We start from the raw sequence: 23,094 nt of genomic DNA on the forward strand, positions 1-23,094 counted from the left end.
CTCTCTCTCTCTCTCTCTCTCTCTCTCTCTCTCTCTCTCTCTCTCTCTCTCTCTCTCTCTTTCCTTCTCCTCCTCCTCCTCCTCCTCCTCCTCCTCCTCCTCCCTCTCCCCTCCTTACTTTCTGTCTTAGAATCAATTCTAAAATAGAACAAAGACAAGGACTAGGAAACTGGGATTAAATGATTTGCCCAGAGTCAGACAGCTAGAAAGTGTCTGAAGTCAAATTTCAACCCAGGTCCTCCCAACTCCGGTCCTGGCATTTAATCTACTGTGCTATCTAGTCACCCCATCTCACCAGATTCTTATAACAAACCTAAGAGGTAGATGTTCTTATTATCTTCATTTTACAGTTGAGGAAACTGAGGCAGACAGGTTAAGTGGTTTGCTTAGGGTCACAAAACTAGTGAGTGTCTGAGCTGGATTTGGGACTGGGTCTTCCTGATTCTGCACCCAGACCTCTAGACACTGCACCACCTCCTTGTGATTGGCATTTGAAAATGAGCCAGCCCAATGGACAAAGTCACTATTTCTTCAGATCACGCTGCAAATCCACTCTGTTTAGGCTGCATCAGCGATCTTTGGGAGCTGGGAGATGAGGCCACAGTTGAGGAGATGTGGGCTGTGTTGCTCCAACTCCCACAGGGCTTGTGTCTTCTCCGTGGCACCTCACACTGCAGGTTCTTGATGAAGATTGATAACTAGTGTCGGCAGGGCAACTGTTTTTAGGAGAAGATGCAATTCTTTCCTAAGAAAACACTCTACCGGAGGGAATGTTTATTTCTAATCCTGTCTAGTGATCAATGGAAGCCCCGAAGCCTCAAAATTAATAGTCCTTGTAACTTTCATTCTAGCTGATACAAAGCTTATTCTTTTTCCTGTTAAGTGTCTAATTGAACCTTACTAAGCTCACTGATTTTACAATATCCTTTGGCATCCAACTGCACAGGTTAACTGGGTACCAAAAATAAAAATAAAAATAAAGACCTTTTAATTTCTTCTTCTTAAGGTCTTTTAATTTCATCAAGATTCTCTTGAAGGAATTCAATAAAAACTTCTGACTGAGGGCAGCTCAGTGGATAGAGAGCCATGACTAGAGACTGGAGGTCCTGGGTTCAAATTTGGCCTCAGACACTTCCTAGCTGTGTGACCTTGGGGAAGTCACTTATTCCCCACTGCCTAGCCCTTACCACTCTTCTGTCTTGGAATCAATACTTCATATTGGTTCTACGACAGAAGGTAAAGGTTAAAGAAAAGGAAAAAGAAAAAAGAGACCCTAGATGCTGACTATGAATGAGTTCAGTGTGATGCAGAAGAAAGGTCATTAGGAGTGCTGGGTTCTGAACTCAGCTTTGCCACTAATTAGCTGTATGACACTGGGCATCAGAAGGTATAACTGGAGTGGGGCGATCAGAGTTTTCCCCCAAGGCACTAAAGTTTCAAAGGCATCGCAGGATTTATATTTCTTCGGTAATAGATAGCTGTCTTTTTTCCCCCTGGCTAACTCTGCACTGTGGCTGAGCTCCGAGTTTTCCATCCTTTGAGCAGAATAGCTTTGCCACTTCTGAGAATATCTGTCTCTTCCCTTCCCAACTGAATTTGTCTTGAAAAATTTATGTGAGAGTGTTTTGTGCCTCTTGCTTGGGGGAATGTTTTGTGAAACTTGCCTTAAGTGTCAAAATATGCTCTGCTACCTATCACTGTATCTTAGTCTCCTCATTTGTCAATTGGGGTTAATCTTGTTTCATGGACTTCTTTTAAGGCAGTGTGGCCAAACTCAAATAGAAACCGTGCCAATAAATAGTATATAAGAATCTCTGCAGTCTGCCATATTGACTTTGAAAACCACATATTAACATTATCTATGCTCTATTGCACTTTTATTTATTTTGTTAAATATTTTCTAGTTACATTATAACGTGGTTTGGCTAGTCAGCATAGCTGGTCATATACTTCACTCCTCTGACCAAAAGGCACAGAAAATATTAAAAAATTTAAAAGTTCTACAGATGTAGGGTATTACTAGTATTATTTCTATGTTTAAGATTTTTCATGAATAATATCAAAATATGAAAGTCTCAGTGGAAATGAGGCTGGACTTGGAGTTGAGTTCAAATTTTGTTTCAACTGTTGACTACCTGTGTGATCTTGGGCAAATCTCATAACTTTTTTGGACTTCATTTTCTTCATCTATAAAATAAAGAGGTTGGACCTGATGACCTCTAAGTCTCTTCCAGTTCCAAAGTTATGATTTGGAAGCCTCTATGTATATTAATTACATGTTGAGCTCATTTTCAACAATAAATGTATTTAGAATTATACTTTATGAACTCTTTATTTTAGGACTAAATTCATATGAGTAAAATAAAAAAAATACATATTTTGTTCCAGTGGACAAAACAGAAATTCTCTGTGTTAGAGCTGTGATTCTTTAGTTTGAGTCTAAAAAAATGATTCATGAAACAAAACTCAAAAATTCTTCAAATTCTAATCAAATAACTTTCTAAAAAATGATTTCTTGGCTGGAGTGATTATTTTCACTGGAGCCTTTTTGTGGATTTTCAATGGGGTCCTTTTTAAAGGTAGAATCTTTTTTGGTGTTTGCAGGCCCCTCGCTATCTCCACATGCTCATTGCAGAAATATTTACTGCTTCCTTTTGAGAGATGAATTAGTAACTGTTCAGCTAAGTTCATACACTTGGCATGGACCCAGTGGCCATCTCCGTGAGAACAGTAGATCATAGCAGGTTTGTTGAGTTCGGTGGAATAGAAGGGTACCCAGGTGTTAATGTCAACATCACAGGTGGGGCAGCAGATGATCCAATAGCCTGTTTCTGATTCATCTTCTTCATCATCTTCATTATAGGTGTCAATATCACTGTCCCCATCAAAGCTGGTGATTTCTGCACTGAAACAGAATTCTTCTGAGTCTTCGAAGGGAGTGGAGTCTCCTGGATCTTCTGTTGATGCTTGACTACAGGAGAGTGTCGCCTGTTCTTCTGCCATTACATCTTCTCCACCACACTTCAAGAGGTAGAAGTAGTGGGCATCTGAAATAGTTTGCCTATTGTCCCCTGGTATACCAAGAAAAACGGTCCCGTTCCCCATGCTGCTTCCAAACCATAATTTGCTGTGTTTAATGTCAGGGGTCCAATCTGGGGTCTCCATATCTTGGATCTCAATCTTGTTGTCTTCTACGGTGATGATATTGCAGACCATCCTTTTCTGGTTTTCAAGCTGGTAGCCGCCCACGATGACAAACTCATTGCTTTTGGTTTGAGTCAGGATGGCACTGGAGATTGAGATTCCTCCTGGTAAGACGGTGCAACTCACCTCTGGGCTCCCGAGTGGCAGATCCACCTTCAGTCGGTACAGGCTGGGTGGTCGGCTATTATTAGAGAGAGAGTGGCCCCCCATGATGTAAAGGGTGTCGTTTCTAGCGATGGAGACATGAAAGGAGAGCCCGTCCTGGAGCTCTGGGAAGCTGTAGGAGGTAGAGCATCCAAATTCCAGATCTATTAAGAAGACGTGTGGAGAGCAGTCGACGACACTGTTCCATTTTTCTGTAGTCCTCTGGGCAGATGGCATATAGGACCGACCTCCAAAGATGACACACCTGCTTTTTCCTCGGCTATAGACCACATCAATGGTGTGGCCGTATCTTGCCTCTGGAATATCTCCAACTAATTCTTTTTCTGTACAACAAAAAGTCACTTTCTTGTTGCTTTTGCAGGTGGCACTAATGATGTAAATCTTATCTGAGAGTTCATTATTTGGGGTTTTTCCTCCATGGATGATGTATTGCTCTTTCTTCAACTCGAGGCTACCTTGGAAGGTGCAGGTAGCGGGGTATCGAAGAGGGGGGAGGTAGCAGGAATCCTTTGAGAAAAGAGCAGGCTTCAGTTTGAGTTGGTTCTGTTTGAAATCGAAGAGAAAAATGCCAGTGGGACAAGACCTCTTGGGCCATCCCTTTTGCCCAAAGAAAAAAACTTGTCCTTCAAAATTCATCAAAGAGAAACCCGGTTGGATTAAGGAGGCATTGTTATTCACTGTTATCATCTGTAGGGACATATCGACTGATGATGGGAAGATCCTTTATCTAAAGACATCACAGAAAACAATAGTAAGGAGCTACATTTATAGAACACTTAATATTTACAAAGTATTTTCCTCTTTATGACTCAGTTGAGAGGAAGTACCCTAATTGATGAACCAGCACTAATAATGATAATAATAACAATAATAATAATAAATAACATTTATAGTACATAAACTTTAAGGTTTGCAAGGCACTTTACATTTAACTTCATTTAACTTCAGTGAGAATGTTGTGAGATAGATGCTATTATTATTCCCATTTTACAGATGGGGAAATAGAGACAAAGAAGTTGAATGACTTGCCCAAGGTCACACAGCTAGTATATGTGGGTGAGGTTGAATGTGAACTCAGGTCTTCTTGATTGCAAGTCCTGTGCTCTATCTATTGGACAGCCATCTAGCTATCCATGATTATTTATTTATTATTAAATTTTATTTTTTTTCAAATACGTGTAGCTCTATTTACTTATTTAGTGCCTACTATGTGTCAGGTACTACAGTGGGCATGCTAATATAAAGAATGAAATGATCTCTATTTCCAATGAATTTATACTCTAATATGATAAGTATATATAGAAAATATACAGCACAAAGGTAAATTAATAGGAATATATTTGTATAATATACATATATGTATAAATATATGAATTTGAACTCCTATGTGTGTATATGTATACACACATATATGTACACACACATACATATATATGTATACACACATACCCCAAATAATTAAATAGTAGTTTGGGACAGTCTCAGGCTGAGAGCTAAAGATTGTGGAGTTAGAAGTAAATCACCAAACTTTATATGAATTGTTAAGTGGCAAGAAATGCATTTGAACCCAGGTCCTCTGGTCCCAAATTTAGCTCTCTTTAAACAGGGCCTGGTAGTCGATAGCCCAGGCCCTTAAACATATCGTATTTAGGAGTCCCTCTCTATAAAAAAGCTATGGACGAAATGGTCCAGTTACGTCAGGAATCCCGGAACCTTCTACCAGGGCTCTCTGAGCTCTGGGGACAAGTTTAAAAAGAGGACTTGGTTCCCTGGAAGTTCTGGGAAATGTAGTCCCAACTCCTTCCACATTCTCCTCTCAGTCCTGCGGGAGGGACGTGGAACTACATTTCCTAGAAGCCTTTTCGTTCAGGAATGTGTGCCGCTAAGTGGGCGGTGTAGGCTTCCCCCTGCTCCCGGCGAGAAAGAATCCCGGGCTCCTCTCAGCTCAAGATCGAGGAGCACAGAGGGACTAGGTGAGCGTCAGGGCGAACGTCGAGGCCGCCTCTGCCATCGTCTACAGGGCAGGGGCGTCCTAAAGGACCCAGCAGGAGGGAGCAGCGGAGGGGCCGCCGTTGCCATGGCGACGCGGCCCTTCGCCCAGCCTGGATCCGCCTCCTTTCTTTCTTTCTCCTCTTCACACTGGAAGAAGCCCGAGCTAGGGGGAGGGGTCGCCTTGGGACCCGGCCACCCGCACTTTACAGTAGGGGCAAACTGAGGCTCAGGGAAGGGGACCCTCGAGATCTTTGAGTCTACTTTCCCCCCTCCCATTTTACAGATGTAGAAACCGAGGTTGAAAGAAGGGTTGAGATCCAGCACCGGACCGGACCTTCACAGTCACTGATGTCCCACCCTTACCTCCCATTTTACAGATGGAGAAACTGAAGCCTAAGGGTGGGGAGGAGCCTACAAAAGTAGTGTGTAGCAGAAGATTTGAACCCGAGCTCTCAGGTTTTTTTCCCTCTCTTTCCCCCTAGCACCGCCACACCTTAGAGGGAGGCAGAGGCTGAACAACCAGATTTGAAGTAGGAATGACCCAGGTTCAGATTCTGCTTTTGACACTCAGTAGCTGTGTGAGCCTGGACCAACCACTGAATTTCTTCAGCCCTCCCTTTGTTCATCTGTTAGATGGAATCAGTAGAATGTCTGGAGCAGGAATTTCATGGGCGGGGGTGGTGGGGTGTATGGTGGGGGGGGAGGGGAACTCAGCACTTTTTCTGTAATTTAGAATTTCCTTGAGCACTAAGACATTGGTCTTCCTAGGGCCACAGGATCAGTGTGTGAATTCAGAACTTCCTGGCTTCCAACTCAGCCTCCTATCTACTAGGCCACCCTGTTCAAATGTTAATGGAGTTTATAATACCAACTGATAGAGTTTTAAAAATTCTTACTTTCTTTCCTAATATCACTTCTAAGATAGAAGAGTGGTAAGGGCTAGGAAATCAGGGTTAAGTGACTTGCCCAGGGGTACACAGCTAGGAAGTGTCTGAGGTCATATTTGAACCCAGGACCTTCTGACTCTAGGTGTGATGCTCTATCTGTGCTACCTAGCTGTCCCCATCCTAGAACTCTTGTGAGGTGTGAATGAGACTGCATGGAAAGTGTCTTGCAAACTTGAAAACACCACGTATACTTTAAATGTTACTGTCAGTCATTATTAAGGGTAGCTCCTTGGAGTCCTTCTGGTACTCAGATGGGGCTGGAGACTGGCCAGGGCTTTGATGCCTTCTACTTTCACAATGGAAGAATTAAAGGAGCCCTACTTTTAATTTGTCTATTTCTTACCGGCATAGTCTTTGTCTCTTTTGGCTCATCCTTCTCTTTCCCTCCCTATGCCCCTTCATTCTCTGCCTGCAGTGTAATAACTGCAGTTATACCGAGTTCCAACATGAGTTCTGACATTATTTTAGCATTATGTGGTCTTGGCCAAACTACAGCATCACAGTGTGTCGGAAGTAGAGATCTGGGCCCATGGTTCTTAACCTTTTTCATGCCTTTGACAGTTTGGAGAACCCTTTGGAAATTCCCAGAATGCTTTTAAATCCATGAAATAACCGGATTATTATATATTTTTAACTCTTTCTGTCTTAATAACAACCCTGGGATAGAAGGGCAAGAGCTAGGCAAACAAAGTTAAGTGACTTGCCTGGGGTTACACAGCTAGGTTATGTCTAAGGCCATATGAACCCAGGTCCTCCTGATTCCAGGCCTGGCACTCCATCCACTATTGTCACCTAGCTGTGCCTCTGACATAGGATTATAAGGGAAACGAATTATATTGATGTATAATTATTGAAATACTCACAAATTCACATTTCCCAGGCTAAGAACTACTGACCTAGTCAAATCCTTTCATTTTATGATGGGAAAAACTGAGGCAGAAAGTGACCTTTCCAAAGACACTTTACCTCTAGTCAAGGGCAACATCCTTTTGAGATTTTGATCTGAAGTTTAGTGGTCTCTACCACTGTTTCCTCTTAGTGAACCTCCCTGAGTTTCAATTCCTTTATTTTTTCAACTAGAGGACATAGTGCTTTCATGACATAATTCACACAGAAGCACACTATAGATATGAATTATTATCATAAAGCAAGCCAATCTTTCAGTCTTTTCTTCTGTCCTTTTCTTTCTCTGAAGAACAGCTGGGAAAATGGTGGAAGTGGAGTTCAGTTAGTGCTACCTGTTATCTTGTTTTCTGAGATAGGAAGTCTTTATGTCTTCTCTAAAAACAAGGTGTTATTTAATATAAAGTATGCGCTTATGTTTGAGAATGCAGGTCTCATTCGATTCAATAGACATTTATTAAGCATTAAAGACAAAAACATAACAATCCCTGCCCTGAAGAGCATATGTTCTACTGTGCATCTGTGGCAAGGACACAGATAAGTATAATACAAGTTAATTTGAAGGAGAGGGCTACATGGGAGGTGATCTCAAATCTGAGCCTTGTAGGAAGCCATATATTTTTAGGGGCTGAAATGAGAGAGGATATGAGCCAGGGGAGGGAGATGGCCTATATCAATGTCAGAGAGAAGGGATGGAGTGTCAAGTTTGGAGTGTGGCTGTAGTAGGGTCTTTTTGGCCAGTGTCAAGTTTGTGTAGAGCAGTGATTCCCAAAGTGGGCGCCACCACCCCCTGGTGGGTGCTGCAGCAATCCAGGGGGGCGGTGATGGCCACAGGTATATTTATCTTTCCTATTAATTACTATTAAAATTAAAAAAAATTAATTTCCAGGGGGCTAAGTAATATTTTTTCTGGAAAGGGGGAGGTAGGCCAAAAAAGTTTAGGAACCACTGGTAGAGCATTCTGAGATGAGGTTGCAAAGGGAGGTTGAAGCCAGATTATGTAGGGCCCTCTCACAGGAGGGGAGAAATTTGTATTTTACAGTTTATTCAGAGGTAATATTAAACTACTGAAGCTTTTTGAATTGGGCTATGTATGATAAGGGTGGACCTGGGCCTTCAGGACAGTGGATCCAAGAGACTGGAGGCAGTTGGACCAAGTAGGAGGCTCTTACAGCATAGTCCAGGGGACAGATGATGAGGGTCAGAACTAGGGTGGTAGCTGGGAGGTAGAGAGGTGGAAACTAGGAGAGAGATTGTGGAGGCAGAATTAACAAGACTTGTCAGCAGATTTAGTATAAGGAATGGGGGACAGGGAAGAATCTGGAATAACCCCAAAGTTCTTAAACCTGGTTCTCTGAGAGGATGGTGTAGCCTCCTTCCCAGAAATGGAGATGAATTTTTTGGGGAGAGATAACTTCTACTTTAAGCATTAAGTTCAATGTGCTGCCGGAATGTCTGTGACGATTTTTGGGAGATGGTGAAATGGGCCTGGTGTTTAGGAGTTTGATTATGACTAGATAAATGGATAAGGGGAGTCTTTTGTATTTAGTGGATTGGCATATCCATGGTAAAATCAGCAAGGAGAGATAATGTCTTAGGAGAAGAAAAGTGGGTACTGGACAGAGCCTTGGGATGTCCTTGATTGGGGATAGGAGATCGGTGATGGCTCAATATAAAAGACTGAGAATTAGCCCTATGAGAAAGAAATCAGAACGAACTCTCTTTCTTTATGGACTGACTTTCTATAAGTCAGTGTGGCTAGAAAATACTGGCACTGACTGGGTTTTTTTTTTTTTTTTTAATAACCTTATCTTCTATCTTAGAATCAATACTATGCATTGGTTCCAAGGCAGGAAAGCATTAAGGCATAGGCGATGGGGGGGTTAAGTGATTTACCCAGGGTCACACAGCTAGGAACTGTCTGAGGCCAGAATGGAACCCAGGACCCCCATCTCTAGGCCTGACTCTCAATCAACTGAGCCACCTCGAGGCCCCCAAATTTATTTATTATTTTAGCTATGAAAATAGGATAGTCTGTTTCCTAAAGGAATCTATAATCTAACAAGGTAGAGATACATGTAGCTAATGCCAAATAACATTTCTGTGGCATTTAAATTTTGCAAGTCTCTTTCTCTCTGTTGTACACACACACACACACACACACACACACACACACACACACACACACACTATCTTTTGTTTGAAATACTCAGAAAAGTCTGGGTCAAGGTAGAATGTGCTAAGGGCCTTTCTTAAATACCATTTACTGGGGCAGCTGCTACTCAGTGGATTGAGAGTCAGACCTATAGATGGGAGGTCCTAGGTTCAAATCTAGCCTCAGACACTTCCCAGCTGTGTGATCCGGGGCAAGTCCCTTGACCCCCATTGCCCACCCTTACCACTCTTCCACCTAGGAGCCAATACACAAAAGTTAAGGGTTTTAAAAAAAAGAAAAATAAAAAAAAACCATCTACAATGAGAAGTAGGTCTATTTGACCCTATTTGGAACAAGAACTTTAAAGGATATTGGGGACTGCTAATGCTACATGCCATCCCTGTTGACATTGTGGAAATACTAAAGCCAAGAAGTCCAGGCAAACAGATGGAAAGAAGAGTGCTAGTGTGGGAGCAGAGAAACGTGTCTTGGATTGATTGGGCCCTTTTTTAATATGCTTCTAAATCTCTACATCTGAAGCTGTCACAAGTGATGCTGTTAGGATATAATAACTTGTCACACTGGGGGGATGATGGTCTTAACGCTGACAGGTGAATTCTAAGCTTTGGAAACTGGGACAACTGGTTATTTTATATGGATTTTTAACCTTCTGAGCTGAATGGGATAGTTAGGAATAAAATGTAAGTCACCATCAGTGGCTCCCTATTCCCCCCTAAGATAAAGGTCAAATTCCTTATTTGTCATTTAAAAGGAGGCAGTTAGGAGGTAGAGTGGAGAGAGCAGAGAATTATGGAGTTAAAAAGACCTGGGTTTGAATCCTGACTCTGTCACTTACTAGCTGGGTGACTCAGGGCAAATCATTTGACTTCCCTGTGCCTCAGTTTCTTCATCTGTAAAATGGGGATAATAACAGCACCTACCTCCCAGGGCTTTTATGATGTTTGATTGTGATAATTTACATAAAACACTCTGCAGAACTCAAAGCACCATTGAAATGCTGGTTATTATTTAGCCATATTAAGGCCTTTTACAGTCTAGCTTCAAACTCTCTTCTCTGACACTATTCCCCATCACATACTCTCTACTCCAGTAAAATCGGACTTCTGATTGTTCCCTTTACATCTCCGTCTACTTGTGTAACCTATCTTGGCCCACTGACTTTGAACCTACTCACTCCTTTTCTCTGCTTGTTGAGTGAATTCTATTCTGTAGCCAGACTCAGGGGCTGCATCTTCCCTGAAGTCTTTCCTAGAGAAGTGCCTCCTCCAGTTTTCATTGAGCATTTATGTCAATCTCTCCCTTCTTCTGGTCACATTTCACCTTGTATTGTCCCTACTGGGGTGCTACATAAACTTCCCATTAGATTGTAAGCATATAGCCTGCTGCCTTTCACTTTGTATCATCCCTCAGTGCCTAGCATAGGCCTTCCAAATAGGAAGGTGCTTAAAAGGCCTTGAATTAAATTGGTGGTCCTGAGGTCAATTTTTTTTTAAACCCTTACTTACTGGCTCCAAGGCAGAAGAGTGGTAAGAGTAGGCAATGGGGGTCAAGTGACTTGCCCAGGATCACACAGCTGAGATGTGTCTGAGGCCAGATTGGAACCTAGGACCTCCTGTCTCTAGGCCTGGCTCTCAATCCACTGAGGTACTCAGCTTCCCCCCTCCTCCCCCCCATCAATTTAAATAACATGTTTTTGTACATTCCTTTTATGTCCTTTTCCCTTACTCCTTCATACTACAGTTTACTGTCTTTACCCAGGCTCCCAGGGACCTGCTAATCAGAAATTCCTTCAAAGAAGTGTGAGAATTTCTTTTTTTTTTTTTTTTCTTAAACCCTTAACTTCTGTATATTAGCTCTTAGGTGGAAGAGTGGTAAGGGTGGGCAATGGGGGTCAAGTGACTTGCCCAGGGTCACACAGCTGGGAAGTGTCTGAGGCCAGATTTGAACCTAGGACCTCCCGTCTCTAGGCCTGGCTCTCAATCCACTGAGCTACCCAGCTGCCCCAAAGTGTGAGAATTTCAAGGGAAGTGACTTTTAAAGATAATTTGAATCTGATTCTGTGATCAGTTCTCCACTTCCATATCCTTGAACTGTGTAGGTGGTTCCCTAACTCTAATGTGTAGTTATTTTCAAGGAGTTGTTTGGTGCTTCTATCAAGAATCAGTACCCAATAATATATTTTATTAAATCTTCTCCGTTTAAAGACTGCACTGAGGAGTGACCTTTAAACATCCACTCTTCTGAATTCCCCAAGGCAGAATCCATTAATAATAATTTTGGTCTTGTAGATACTACTAGGGCTAGAAGTGGTATATAAGAAGAGTTTTTATAAAAAAAAACCTTAATTTTAATTTTCCTTGGAAAATAGAGGTATATGGGTTCAGCAAGAGTTTTTTTTTTTTTTTTTTTGTTGTTGTTTGATTTTGCTTATATTTTAGTCCAAGAGGGGTAGGCTTATTTTATCATTGGCTTATCCTGGCCCAAGAAGAGATGGCAGTCATGTAACTGAGAAAATGCTAGCAATAAATCCATAATAACTGAAAGGAATTGTTACAGGTCCTCAATTCAATAAATTGGAACACACAGGTGATTATAGGCAGCAAGATGCATATCATTCTCTCATAGCTGCATAGCTCTGGGGCATAGGCAGAAAGAAGCCAAAGGCTGGTTGTTTCTAACACCTGTGAAGGCTGTTATTAGAATAGCAAACAAACTCTGCAGTGGATAATAGCTTCCAGGTCCCATGGGTGAAGCAGCTGCTATGGGGCAGTACAAGTTTTGTTCAGTAAGGCTTTTTAAAAAAAGTTTTCATTTTAACCTGCTGACTTCATTTTTGGATGGCATAAAGATCTTGGACACTTGTATATGAAAACATGATTATTTTTGATTAAATAGAAAATTATTCTTAGACAAGAGTCAAGGAAGACTCTCCTCGTCCTTGCTAGCTTAGGGTCACTGAGGATTTCCCAAGCAGCTTTGGAAATACGTACCTGGCAATATTGAATTTTTGACCTATCCTCTCTTTGATCCCCTGTTGGTAACTCACCTCATTGTCATTACAGGGGCCACAGAACAGTGACTGAGATTTCAAATACGTAAATAAATAAGGTAAGTTTGCCTTTTGTGTTTGGTAGCACTCATCAAATATTTCTCAATTCAATTAAAAAAATGCTGCCTGTTTAAAATCAGGTATGTAAAATCATCTGTAAATGATCCAAAAAAGTTTAATCTACATAACCCATTTTTTTTTGCTCTATTTTATTTGATTAGATATGTGTCACTTTCCTGGGTCAAATCTTTTTTCCTTGACTTGGGCAGTTTTCCATTTTACCATGGTTTTCATATGAATTTATTTGCCATGCCTTCGTTTTGAAAAGAAAACTGGAAATAAAAATAATGTAACAATGTTCTTTCTTTACAAAAGACCAAGTTAAAATGGGCCAAGTTTTAAACAAGGCACAGTTCTTCAACTGAGGGAAATTTCAAAGTCAGCACACATTGAAGAGCCTTTCTAAAAGACAGAAATATCATACCATTAAACTTCTATGGTTTTTCTAACCCCATGCTAACAGTTCTCAATGGGAGAATTTCATTTATTCATTTTGAAGCTAAGAGCATAGATTATACTCAAACCCAGTATACAATGTGAGGTCTGGGTTTGTAGTTTTTTCCATCAGTCCACCTTCCTCCTCCTTCCTGATTTTTTCCTTCTTAAAGAAGGTACTGGATTCTGGATTAAGATCAGATTTGATTGGTCAGTACTGCCCATGTTTTCAGATTGCCCCTTAATAGCAGATAAGTTTGTGTAACTGCAGGCAGTTAGTGTATGAATTAACACCATCTTGCAAGGTTAATCAGGTTTGATGCATACATTATTTGATTTTTGCTAGCAGTAAAACTGGGATTAGTTTTTCTTTCTGACAGTTCTGCCAGGGAAGCATTTGTGCACTAAGATTAATACACAGCCCTCCAAAGGCACAGGGATTAAATTCCCGCAGTGTGCTGAGCCAGAAAAGCAACCCAGCTTCCCAATTCTTCATTATCCCTTCCCCATCTGGACACCTAGTCCACTTGAAATGAATAAGCTTCTGAAGTGTGGCATTATAATTTCCCCCAAAGTTTATGAAGAGGCCCCCAGCTTTAGATTTGGTAGAAATGAATGGATTGGACCTACCTGAGTGCCAAAGGGACTGCTTCCCCCTCCCTGAAATCTTTGCGTCTAAACCAGGATTAAAATGTCAGCACTTTGGGAAGATTCTCTGCCTGCACACTGGGGCCAGGGCAGCAGAAAGCTGACAGTGAGAGAGTGTGTATAGGCTTACAGATGTTTTGATGAGCACTCTTCGAATGTGGGTAACTGGCTGTGACCGTTTTTTTTCCCCCCCTTCAGATGGTTCAGGAAGATACCCAGCAGGGTCTGGTGTGTGTGTGTGTGTGTGTGTGTGTGTGTGTGTTCAAGATTTAACTGTTTCATGACTGGTCAGAGCAGGAAAGGAGAGTGGAAATGATGAAGGGATGGAGGAGGATTCAATTTGGGCTTGTAAAGATGTGCTCTTTTGGCACATGAATTTTTATATAAAACATTTTGATGTTTTATATAAATAATATATTTATATTATATAATATATATAATAATACGAATAATATTAAACGAATAATAACAAAAAACTAGAATTTTATCCAGTGTGAATTCTTCTTCTTCCAGTAGAGACTGCAATCAGTCAGTCAACATTTATTAAGCACCTGCTATGTTCCAGGCACTATACTAAGTGCTGGGAATCCAAAAAGGGATCCTTGTCCTTAAAGAACTTTCAGTCTAATGGAGGAATAGCATGCAAACAAATATATTCCAAAAAAGCTATATGCAGGAGAAATAGGGAATAATTAAGAGAGGGAAGACACTGGGACTGAGAGATGTTGGGGAAGACTCCCTGGACAAGGAAGGATTTTAGTTGGGACTTAAAGGAAGCTTGAGAGGTCCGTGGTCAGAACAGAGAAGGGAGAGCATTCCAGGGATGGAGGACAGCTAAGAGAGACTGCCCGAACCAAGGAACAGAGAGTCTTGTTTGTAGAACAGTCAGGAGGTCAGTGCTACTGTATTGAAGTGTGTTTAAGGTAGGAGGGAGCTGAATTAGGAGGACTTTGGATGTCAAACAGCATTTGATCCTGGAGGAGATAGGGAGCAACTGGAGTTTATTGACAAGGGAGTGTGATATGGCTGGGCCTGAACTTTAGGAAAACCATTTTAGTGATAGAATGGAGGAAGGTTTGGAGTAGGGACACTTGAGGCAGGCAGGCAGGCAGACCCCTCAGCAGGCTATTGCAGTGATCCAGATGTGAGATAATGAGGGTTTGTACCATGATGGTGGGAATGCCAGACAAGTAAGCCCGAGTTAAGAATTAGCATGGCACCATCTGGTTTTTCTTTAAGAATAAATCTAAGCACTGAATATTGATTGGTTTCCAGAAATGGTATGAATGTCATCCTGAAAGATATGTAGCAAAGAAAAGGAAGTTGGCCAGTCATAAAGTAAAGATGAGGGGATATAGCACATGGCCTTAGTTCTGCCTTCCTGTCCATGGATACTTAAAACATTCAGAGCAAGACCTCTCTCATGTGCATGGGACCCCTGATGGAGGATTTATGGAGAGACACAAACAAGAATTTTACAGTGTGAGAAAGTTGCCTAGATGGATTTCAGTTTGCTTGGGCAGCCTGATGAAATCACAGATCAATTAGAGTATGGTTTCCATTGGTGAGAATATTTGCCTATACCTTTAAAAATGAAAATATCTATTCCTGATATTTCTTCCAGATTACCTTTTTTACACCCTATTTATATTGACATATAATGACTGATTACATGTATGTATGATTAGAATTCAAATGAAGAATAGCAAAGAATTGGCATGCCAGGTGTCCTACACTCTGAATTTATCAAAGCAAATTAAATTGTAGAGAATAGAAATAATTAGTAACTGTTGGTTAGATTCTGAGATTATAGATTTTAGTAATACCTAAATAACTAGAGACAGGTTCAGCCTACTCCTTAGTCCAGAGCATAATAGTTTTCCAGAGGTTGGGAATTAGCAACATGGGTGGCAAAATTATAGGACCGTAGAATTTAGGGCAGGAAGGAAGGGACCTCAATGATCAGATGGTCTAACCCTTAGGAAGCTGAGGCCTTAAGAGATGAAATGAGTCATCGAAAGTTGCTTGGCACTGAGATTCAGATCTGCTAACTCCAAATCCAGTGTTCTCAGAGCTGTAAGACTGTGCATGGGATACCTCAATAGGTGTTAATGACCTTTAGAATTGGCCTGATCAAAGCCAGATAGCCTGACCCACTGCTCACTGTATTGTCTGATGCCTAAAAGAGAGAGGCCAGTCAGTAACATTCCAGTGTCTGCTGTGTATAGAACCAAGCTTGGTAGGCAGTATGGAGAGTTAGGAAGGAAGTGATGGATATAGTGCCTGCCTCGAAAGACCTCAATGCATAATGGAAAAAGGCAGCCACACAGGCATCTTTGGGTTGTGGTTAAATACAATCAGAATTATGTTTGCTCTCCTTTTTCCTGCCTGATTCAGCATTTCCGAGCAAGTCACCAACAGGGAAATCACAGTCATAAGTTATATGTTCCCCTCTCTGTTCCCAGGCAGATCAGATTTCAAACTCTCACTGTAACATATTTCTATACCCTTGTCTGAAGTGAGAAGCAAATGAACATTTGTAGGATGGGAATAAATATAATCCCCAAAGTGGAAGAACATCTTTGCGTATGTGTGGATTTTGAGGGCTTAATGAAGTGATATACTGACATCCTTTGATGCTTGAATGGAATTGATGTCAATAGTGGGGAACCTCCCCCCACCCCAGTGTAGATTTAAACCTTTCCTTACCTCCTCTTCCTGTGCCATTTTTCTTCACACTGTTTCTGAAATACTTCAGAGAGGATCTGACCAAGGAATTGGAGGCTTCCTGTGATTTAGGGACACTAGACTATTTGGATTGCCCACTGTTTTTTTTTTTTTTTTTGAATACATGTTTTCAATGTTGTCTTTTTTTCCCCTTCTTACCCCTCATCTTCTATTTTAGAATTAATACTAAGTACTGGTTCCAAGGCAGAAGAGGTAAAGGCTATGCAATGGAGGCTAAGTGACTTGTCCAGGGTCACTAGCTAGGAAGCATCTGAGGCCAGATTTGAACCTAGGACTTCCCATCCCTAGTCTTGGTTCTCTTTTCATTGAACCACCTAGCTGCCCCTGAGAGACCTCTGTTTTTAAATAGTGTTCTTCCAGTGATGGTGTATGGCCAAGTCTTTTGAATATCACAAAGTTGAGGCCATCTAAAAGTCACTGCAAAAGTCCACCACAAGTTACCCATAGAGATCTGTGAAAGGGAGGGTGCTGAGAGGATGTCATCAGAGAAAACTATGAGCAGAAAAGGCAAGCCAGTCAGTCCTATGGTGAGGACAAAGGGTAATTAATGGGTGTCCACACAATGTTGGAGCCCCTCTAGAAGATTTATGGGAAGATGGAGACAGAAATTACAAAGAAAGGGGAAACATGGATGGCTTGTGATTGGTGCCTTTGGAAAGAGTATCACTGTCCATTGGTGAAAGGACTATTTCTGAATAGGTCACTAATAAGGAAATCACAGTCAGAAGTTATCTAGTCTAGGGGGCAGCTGGGTAGCTCAGTGGATTGAGAGTCAGGCCTAGAGATGGGAGGTCCTAGGTTCAAATCTGGCCTCAGACACTTCCCAGCTGTGTGACCCTGGGCAAGTCACTTGACCCTCGATTGCCCACCCCTACCACTCTTCCACCACGGAGCCAATACACAAAAGTTAAGGGTTTAAAAAAAAAAGAAGTTATTTAGTCTTCCCCCTATTTCCAGGCAGAATGGAATTTGTATTTTTACTGCAATAAATGTATACATGTATTTTTATGGGCTGTATGGTGCTTCTGGGTTGGGCCTGATAGAGAGATGGCTTAAGGTCCTCAGATGGTTAAAGGGCCCAAGCTGAGTAAGGATGGGAAGCCCAAGTGAGCACCAAGGTTGAGACAGTGAACACTAGTTCCCAACTGATTGCAGCTCTGTCAAACACCAGTTCCTACCTACAATGCCCAGAACTAAGTGATCCAATGAGAAGCTGTGAATGGAATCACACAGCTTTCTGGCTGCTTGTCCTGGGCTTAAGTTGATAGATAAATGTTAGGGTTGATTGGATAAATGTTAATGATGAAGATAGATGTTAACGATGAATGGATAATGTGGTTGACTGCGCCTTAACTAAAGTATTCCCTTTCCCCTTAGATGCCAGAATATTAAACTGATCTCTAGGATGAAATCAGCCTTCACCAGATGAACTTAAAGAATTTAATTATAATAAACTCAGGGGAAGGATCAAGGTTGAGGAATGAGGTGTTGGGAATCTATGCTAGACTATAGATGATGGACAACCAATTGATAACAGGCTGTGTTAGTTGGCTGGAGAGATGCCTCTCCCTCTCTGGCCTTGGTCAGGCCAGGCACTTTGGCCCTGACCAATGGACTGATTGATGATGTTTTCTCCTTGTTAATCAGGTAATCGGGATCTATCTCATAGCTCTATTCAGTAGTTGATAATGGGATAATCAATTAAGCAGGATACAAGTAACTAGAGCAGGTTGCTAGGCCTACCCACGCAGCCACCCAGGGTCCCCTTCTCACAACTGAGAGACTGTTTGCCTCAGCTAATGCCTTTTTATAGTGTTGGCAGCAACTGTCTTTTGCCCCTTGGCTCATGGCATCTGGGTAAGGTTCCGAATTCCAAACTGTTGGTTGTCCCTCAACTTGCAGAAAATGATATTACAGGCAGAATGGAATTTGTATTTTTACTGCAATAAATGTGTACATGTATATAACCTGCATATATCCAATATGTATACATACCGTATACAAATGGACTAGCTCGCTATCTCTTCAAATGATGGATGGTTGCTCATTCTATTTGATGTGGCAATGAAATAAAAGAGAAGAGAATTGGTTACAACAAACCAGACCTATTCTGAACAGAAAGGGACCTTAGAGATCAATTAGTGTAGCCTTTTAATTTTGTAAGTGGGGAAATTGAGACTGAAGGATGTGAAATGACTCACCCAGTGTCACATAGTGAGTGAATGGGGAAGAACAGGGTAGTATCTTTTCTTAAATTCTCTCAGTGACATAAAAGTATCTCTGCAAGCTTTGCAAGTATTTTTTCTACTTTACAAATAGACAAGCAGTTCAAATAATCAACAAGACAAATGCCAATAGGAATTAATGTAAAATTTCTGCATGTAAGTTATGTGAGTTTTTTTGACCAGACCACCTAATTCGTTTGGAAAAACTCTGGAGACATGAGTTGATCACAAACTCCCAAACTCCTGTTCTAGCGTGGCTGCTAACAAAGTGAATAAAATCTTAGTTAGTCTTAATCACATACAGATCAAGGGAAGTAATAATTTATTCTGCACTGGCTAAACCATAGCTGGAATTTGGTGACCAATATTGCTCATTAAACTTGAAGCAAAACTTGGCAAAGTAGTGAAAATGTATAGAGGAAGGCAGTCAGAAATTTTGATGGGGCCTGGGAATGACTGTTATAATTGGATTGAGGGAATTAGGGATTTGGGGCCTTAAAAGAGAAGACTTAAGGAAAACATAATAGTTCTCTTTACATATTTGGAGAGCTGTTGTTTGGAAGCAGAAGTAGTAGTGGATTGCATGGAACTCTAGAGGACAGAATTAGCACCAATGGGTAGGAGTTACAGAATGCAGAGTCGGGCTGCCTAGGAGAGAGAACTTTTTAACAATCAAGCAGCCTAGTGGTGGAATGGGCCATGTCACAAAATAGGGATCTCCCTGTCACTAGTAGAGTTCAGGAGATGGACAACCTGTCAAGGATTTTAGTAGAATGGGTTCTTTCACTAGGGGAAATGTTAGACTCGATGACCTCTAAGGTCCCTTCGAAGGCTATGATTCTGTCATTTTTAGACTTATTGTTGCACAGAGTCAATAAAAGTATCTAAAAATAGAATCAGTGGCAGTTTTTCACAATTTTTTAGGATAAGCCTAGAATATTGAATCATTGCTCTCTGTTAACAAGTTTCTGACCTGTCAGGAAATAATATAACTGAGATTGGAAAGGGAGATAGTTTGGCTTGTTGAATGAATGGTTATTACTATGAGAACCTACTTCAGTAGGCAAAAAGGAGGAAAGAGGAAATGAAGGGAAATACTCAGAAAGAGGCAATATTAATTATCATGATGGATTGGTAAGAGGAGAAAAGATGACAGTTGATGTGCCAATTTCATCTAAAACAATGAATTAAATCTAACCAGCTGACCAGAATGCAATAGTCTTTCACTAAAAGGTTCCATGATTTCTGCTAGTTAGATTAAAAATGATACTTGAAAATGAAGATGAAACTCCAGTTCTAGAGCAGATTTGCAGTGGTGATTGAAATCCCTTTTTCTGAGGGAAAAAGCTTGTCTTTCCACCCTTTGAGCATGGAGAAAATGTTGGCAAAGTGAAACTATGTTTTTTGACACATTGAGAAAGTGGAATCAAAACTGCAAAAAGAAAATATTGAAACCAATCTGTTTCAAACTTTTAGAATTTTACTTCTTAAAAAATTTGAGTTCTTCTATAAAATATACAAACACATGATAAAAATCACTTGGAATTTATGTTTACATCATATTTTTTTAACTATTACCTTCTTAGAATTGATACTAAGAAGGTTCCAAGGCAAAGGATTGGTAAGGGCTAGGCAAGAGGGATTAAGGACTTGCCCAGGGACACACAAGTGGAAAATGTCTGAGGTCATACTTGAACCTAGGACCTCTTGTCTCCAGGCCTGGCTCAATTCACTGAGCTATCTAGCTGCTCCCCCCCCCCCCCAATTCTTTTTAGGAAAGATGATAAATTTGATTTTATTTAGTCACCTATTTAAAACTATATTTTACTTTCCCAATTACATGTAAAAACAATTTTTCCAACATTAATTTAAAAAAAAGTTTTGAGTTCCAAATTCTCTCCCTTCTTCTGATCCTTCCTCCTTAACTCACCTCCCCGAGACAGTAAGAAATCTGATAAGGATTTTTTAGTTATCTATTTTTAATATTCATTTTTATTATACATTGAATAGCTCATTTGCAATTGACAGGAGGTAAATATTTTTATTCTTAATCATATTTTTCTTCCCTGGGAGATAAAAAAAACAACCAGTTGTTTTAAGCTGTAGTGCTGTTATAAACAACAAGATATTTGGGAAGACTTCCTACAAAGCATTCCTACCAGGGTTAAAAACAATAGCTTAATTTGAATATTTGTTTTCTTCTTCTCAAAGGACATTCTCCATCTTAGTTTTTTTTAGCCTAATGGCCTCAATCACTGCTACTGGAAAGGCCAATTTGATTGGAGAGAATATTTTTCCAAATTTGCTTCTTGAAACTTAAGTTGATGAGGGGCTGTCCTGGGGAACTCTCAGAGTTCTGATTAGAAGTCTGCTTTTGTGTATTTTTGGTTACTGCTGCCTACTTTGCTAGTCATTTGATGGATTATGGAAGTGGAATGGAAACAACAACTACCTCTCTGTTACCTGGTCTTCCTTCCTCACTCCTGCTCAGCCTTTGCACAGGAAGAGAGGCACATCGTGCCTGGCTAGTTTGACAGCTTAGTGATTGAGGTGTCCCCGTTACTAAAGGAGCTGAGCCCTCACGCTCATTCAGGGTCCATAGTGGTTCCAAGTCTTCAAAGACCCTAAGTGATACAAGTTCAAATGATTGTGGAGAGAACCTCTCTCCTTTTGGCCCAGAGATGAGTCTCAATGTGAAAGAAATGTAGACTTTTTTAGCTTGGATGGAAAAATGCTGGAGTGTTGGCTTCTGAATTTGTTAAGGGAGAATTTTGGTTGGGGCTATTGTAAGTTTGCTTTATGCAGATTACACATACCTCAGGTATTTCAGAAGTTCAAGTATTTTAATCTATGCAATTAAAAGATAATGAATTTTTACAAGATTTTGTTTTATGGGTACATAATTCAGGTTCTTTGGACTCCAGAAAGGAGCTGCTGCTGTTCTTTCTTAAGAGGAAGCTCAAGTGTTTTAACTATTTTTCTTTGTTTAATGGAATTAATAACTGTGTAATTGAAATCACACTAATATTCAGCTGACCTAACTTGGTGATTCAATGCAGATAATGTTTGTTTTAAACAGCTGGGAGGAAGACTATGTTTTTTTTTTTTTTGTAAATAAAATTGATTTTATACAACCTGCTGATGATCAGTAAGACTTAATGAATGATAGCCTCAAGAAACTTAATTATTATTATTTGGATGGGTGAACAGGAAAAGAAAGCAAATTTTTCAATAGGAAGGAAAGTTTCTGTTTGTCTATATAATTTTATAGTCAAGTTTTGTTTTCATTCCCCAGAGCTTTCTGCAGAAAGATAAAAATGAGCAACCTTGAACTCAAATAAGACAGAGGCAGCAGAATATAGTGGCAAGAAGGCTGGGTCAGGAGACCCAAGTTCAAATTCTGCCACTGGTTCTTAGTTATGTGACTGTGGGCAAGTCACCTAACTTCTTAATTTTCTCATTGTAAAACAACAATAGTAATAATGATAATTTTACTACTTATTTCATAATTTTGTTTTGAGGAAAGGTCTTTGTAATGTGAATTGCTATGTAAATTTTTGGAAAATTTGAGGTCCTTATAACTTTGCTTATAGATGTTGGTTTCATTTCGTCACAGATCTGTCCTGTTTTTTTTTTTCTTCTAGTTTTACATTTTTGTCCTTTAGCTCCTTTTTTTCCCTTTTCTTTTAATACAGTCTTATTCTGATTTATGTGGTCACAAAAAGGATTATTTAAGTGATCCTGTTACAATATTGAATGAAACCCTCTCTCTAAATAATAAAGAGATTATAAGCCTTTTGAGAATAGGGCTCTGATCTTTTTTCAGCACAATTTGTCACACCTATTTTTTTCAAACATTTATTAATATTCATTTTTAACATGGTTACCTGATTCATGCTCCACCTTTCCCCTTCACCCCCCGCACTCCCCCCACCCATGGCCGTTGCACATTTCCACTAGTTTTGTCATGTGTCCTTGATCAAGACCAATTTCCAAATTGTTGGTAGTTGCATTGGTGTGGTAGTTTTGAGTCTACATCCTCAATCATGTCCACCCCGACCCATGTGTTCAAGCAGTTGTTTTTCTTATATGTTTCCTCTCCTGCAGTCCTTCCTCTGAATGTGGGTAGCGTCTTTACCATAAATCCCTCAGAATTGTCCTGGGTCATTGTATTGCTGCTGGTACTGGGGTCCATTACATTCAATTTTACCACAGTATATCAGTCTCTGTGTACAGAGTTCTTCTGGCTCTGCTCCTTTCGCTCTGCATCTGTTCCCGGAGGTCTCTCCAGTTCGCCTGGAACTCCTCCAGTTTATTATTCCTTTTAGCACAATAGTATTCCATCACCCGCATATACCACAGTTTGTTCAGCCATTCCCCAATTGAAGGACATACCCTCCTTTTCCAATTTGTTGCCACCACAAAAAGCGCAGCTATGAATATTTTCGTACAAGTCTGTTTATCTATGATCTCTTTGGGGTACAAACCCAGCAATGGTATGGCTGGATCAAAGGGCAGGCATTCTTTTATAGCCCTTTGAGC

The 23,094-nt window shown here is 40.5% G+C and overlaps 2 protein-coding genes across 2 annotated transcripts in view; one reads left to right on the plus strand and one right to left on the minus strand.

Annotated features, from left to right (window-relative positions):
* Window positions 1-2,484: 2,484 nt before the first annotated feature.
* Window positions 2,485-4,068, minus strand: RAG2 (recombination activating 2). The gene has a single exon (XM_044682197.1). The coding sequence runs from the start codon at window positions 4,066-4,068 to the stop codon at window positions 2,485-2,487; it is 1,584 nt and encodes a 527-aa protein (XP_044538132.1).
* Window positions 4,069-5,259: 1,191 nt separating this feature from the next.
* Window positions 5,260-23,094, plus strand: part of LOC123251539 (intraflagellar transport associated protein) — a 91,348-nt gene continuing 73,513 nt past the window's right edge. Inside the window, exons 1-2 of the mRNA XM_044680830.1 lie at window positions 5,260-5,342; window positions 12,450-12,495. The gene's annotated coding sequence lies outside the window, so the exon portion shown is untranslated. The remainder of the gene's footprint in view (window positions 5,343-12,449; window positions 12,496-23,094) is intronic.

Source organism: Gracilinanus agilis, chromosome 6 (genome assembly GCF_016433145.1).
Source record: "Gracilinanus agilis isolate LMUSP501 chromosome 6, AgileGrace, whole genome shotgun sequence".
Taxonomy (NCBI): Eukaryota; Metazoa; Chordata; class Mammalia; order Didelphimorphia; family Didelphidae; genus Gracilinanus; species Gracilinanus agilis.

Coding starts and splice junctions, on each gene's coding strand:
- RAG2 (XM_044682197.1), bottom strand. CDS start 4,068: ATGTCCCTACAGATGATAACAGTGAATAACAATGCCTCCTTAATCCAA.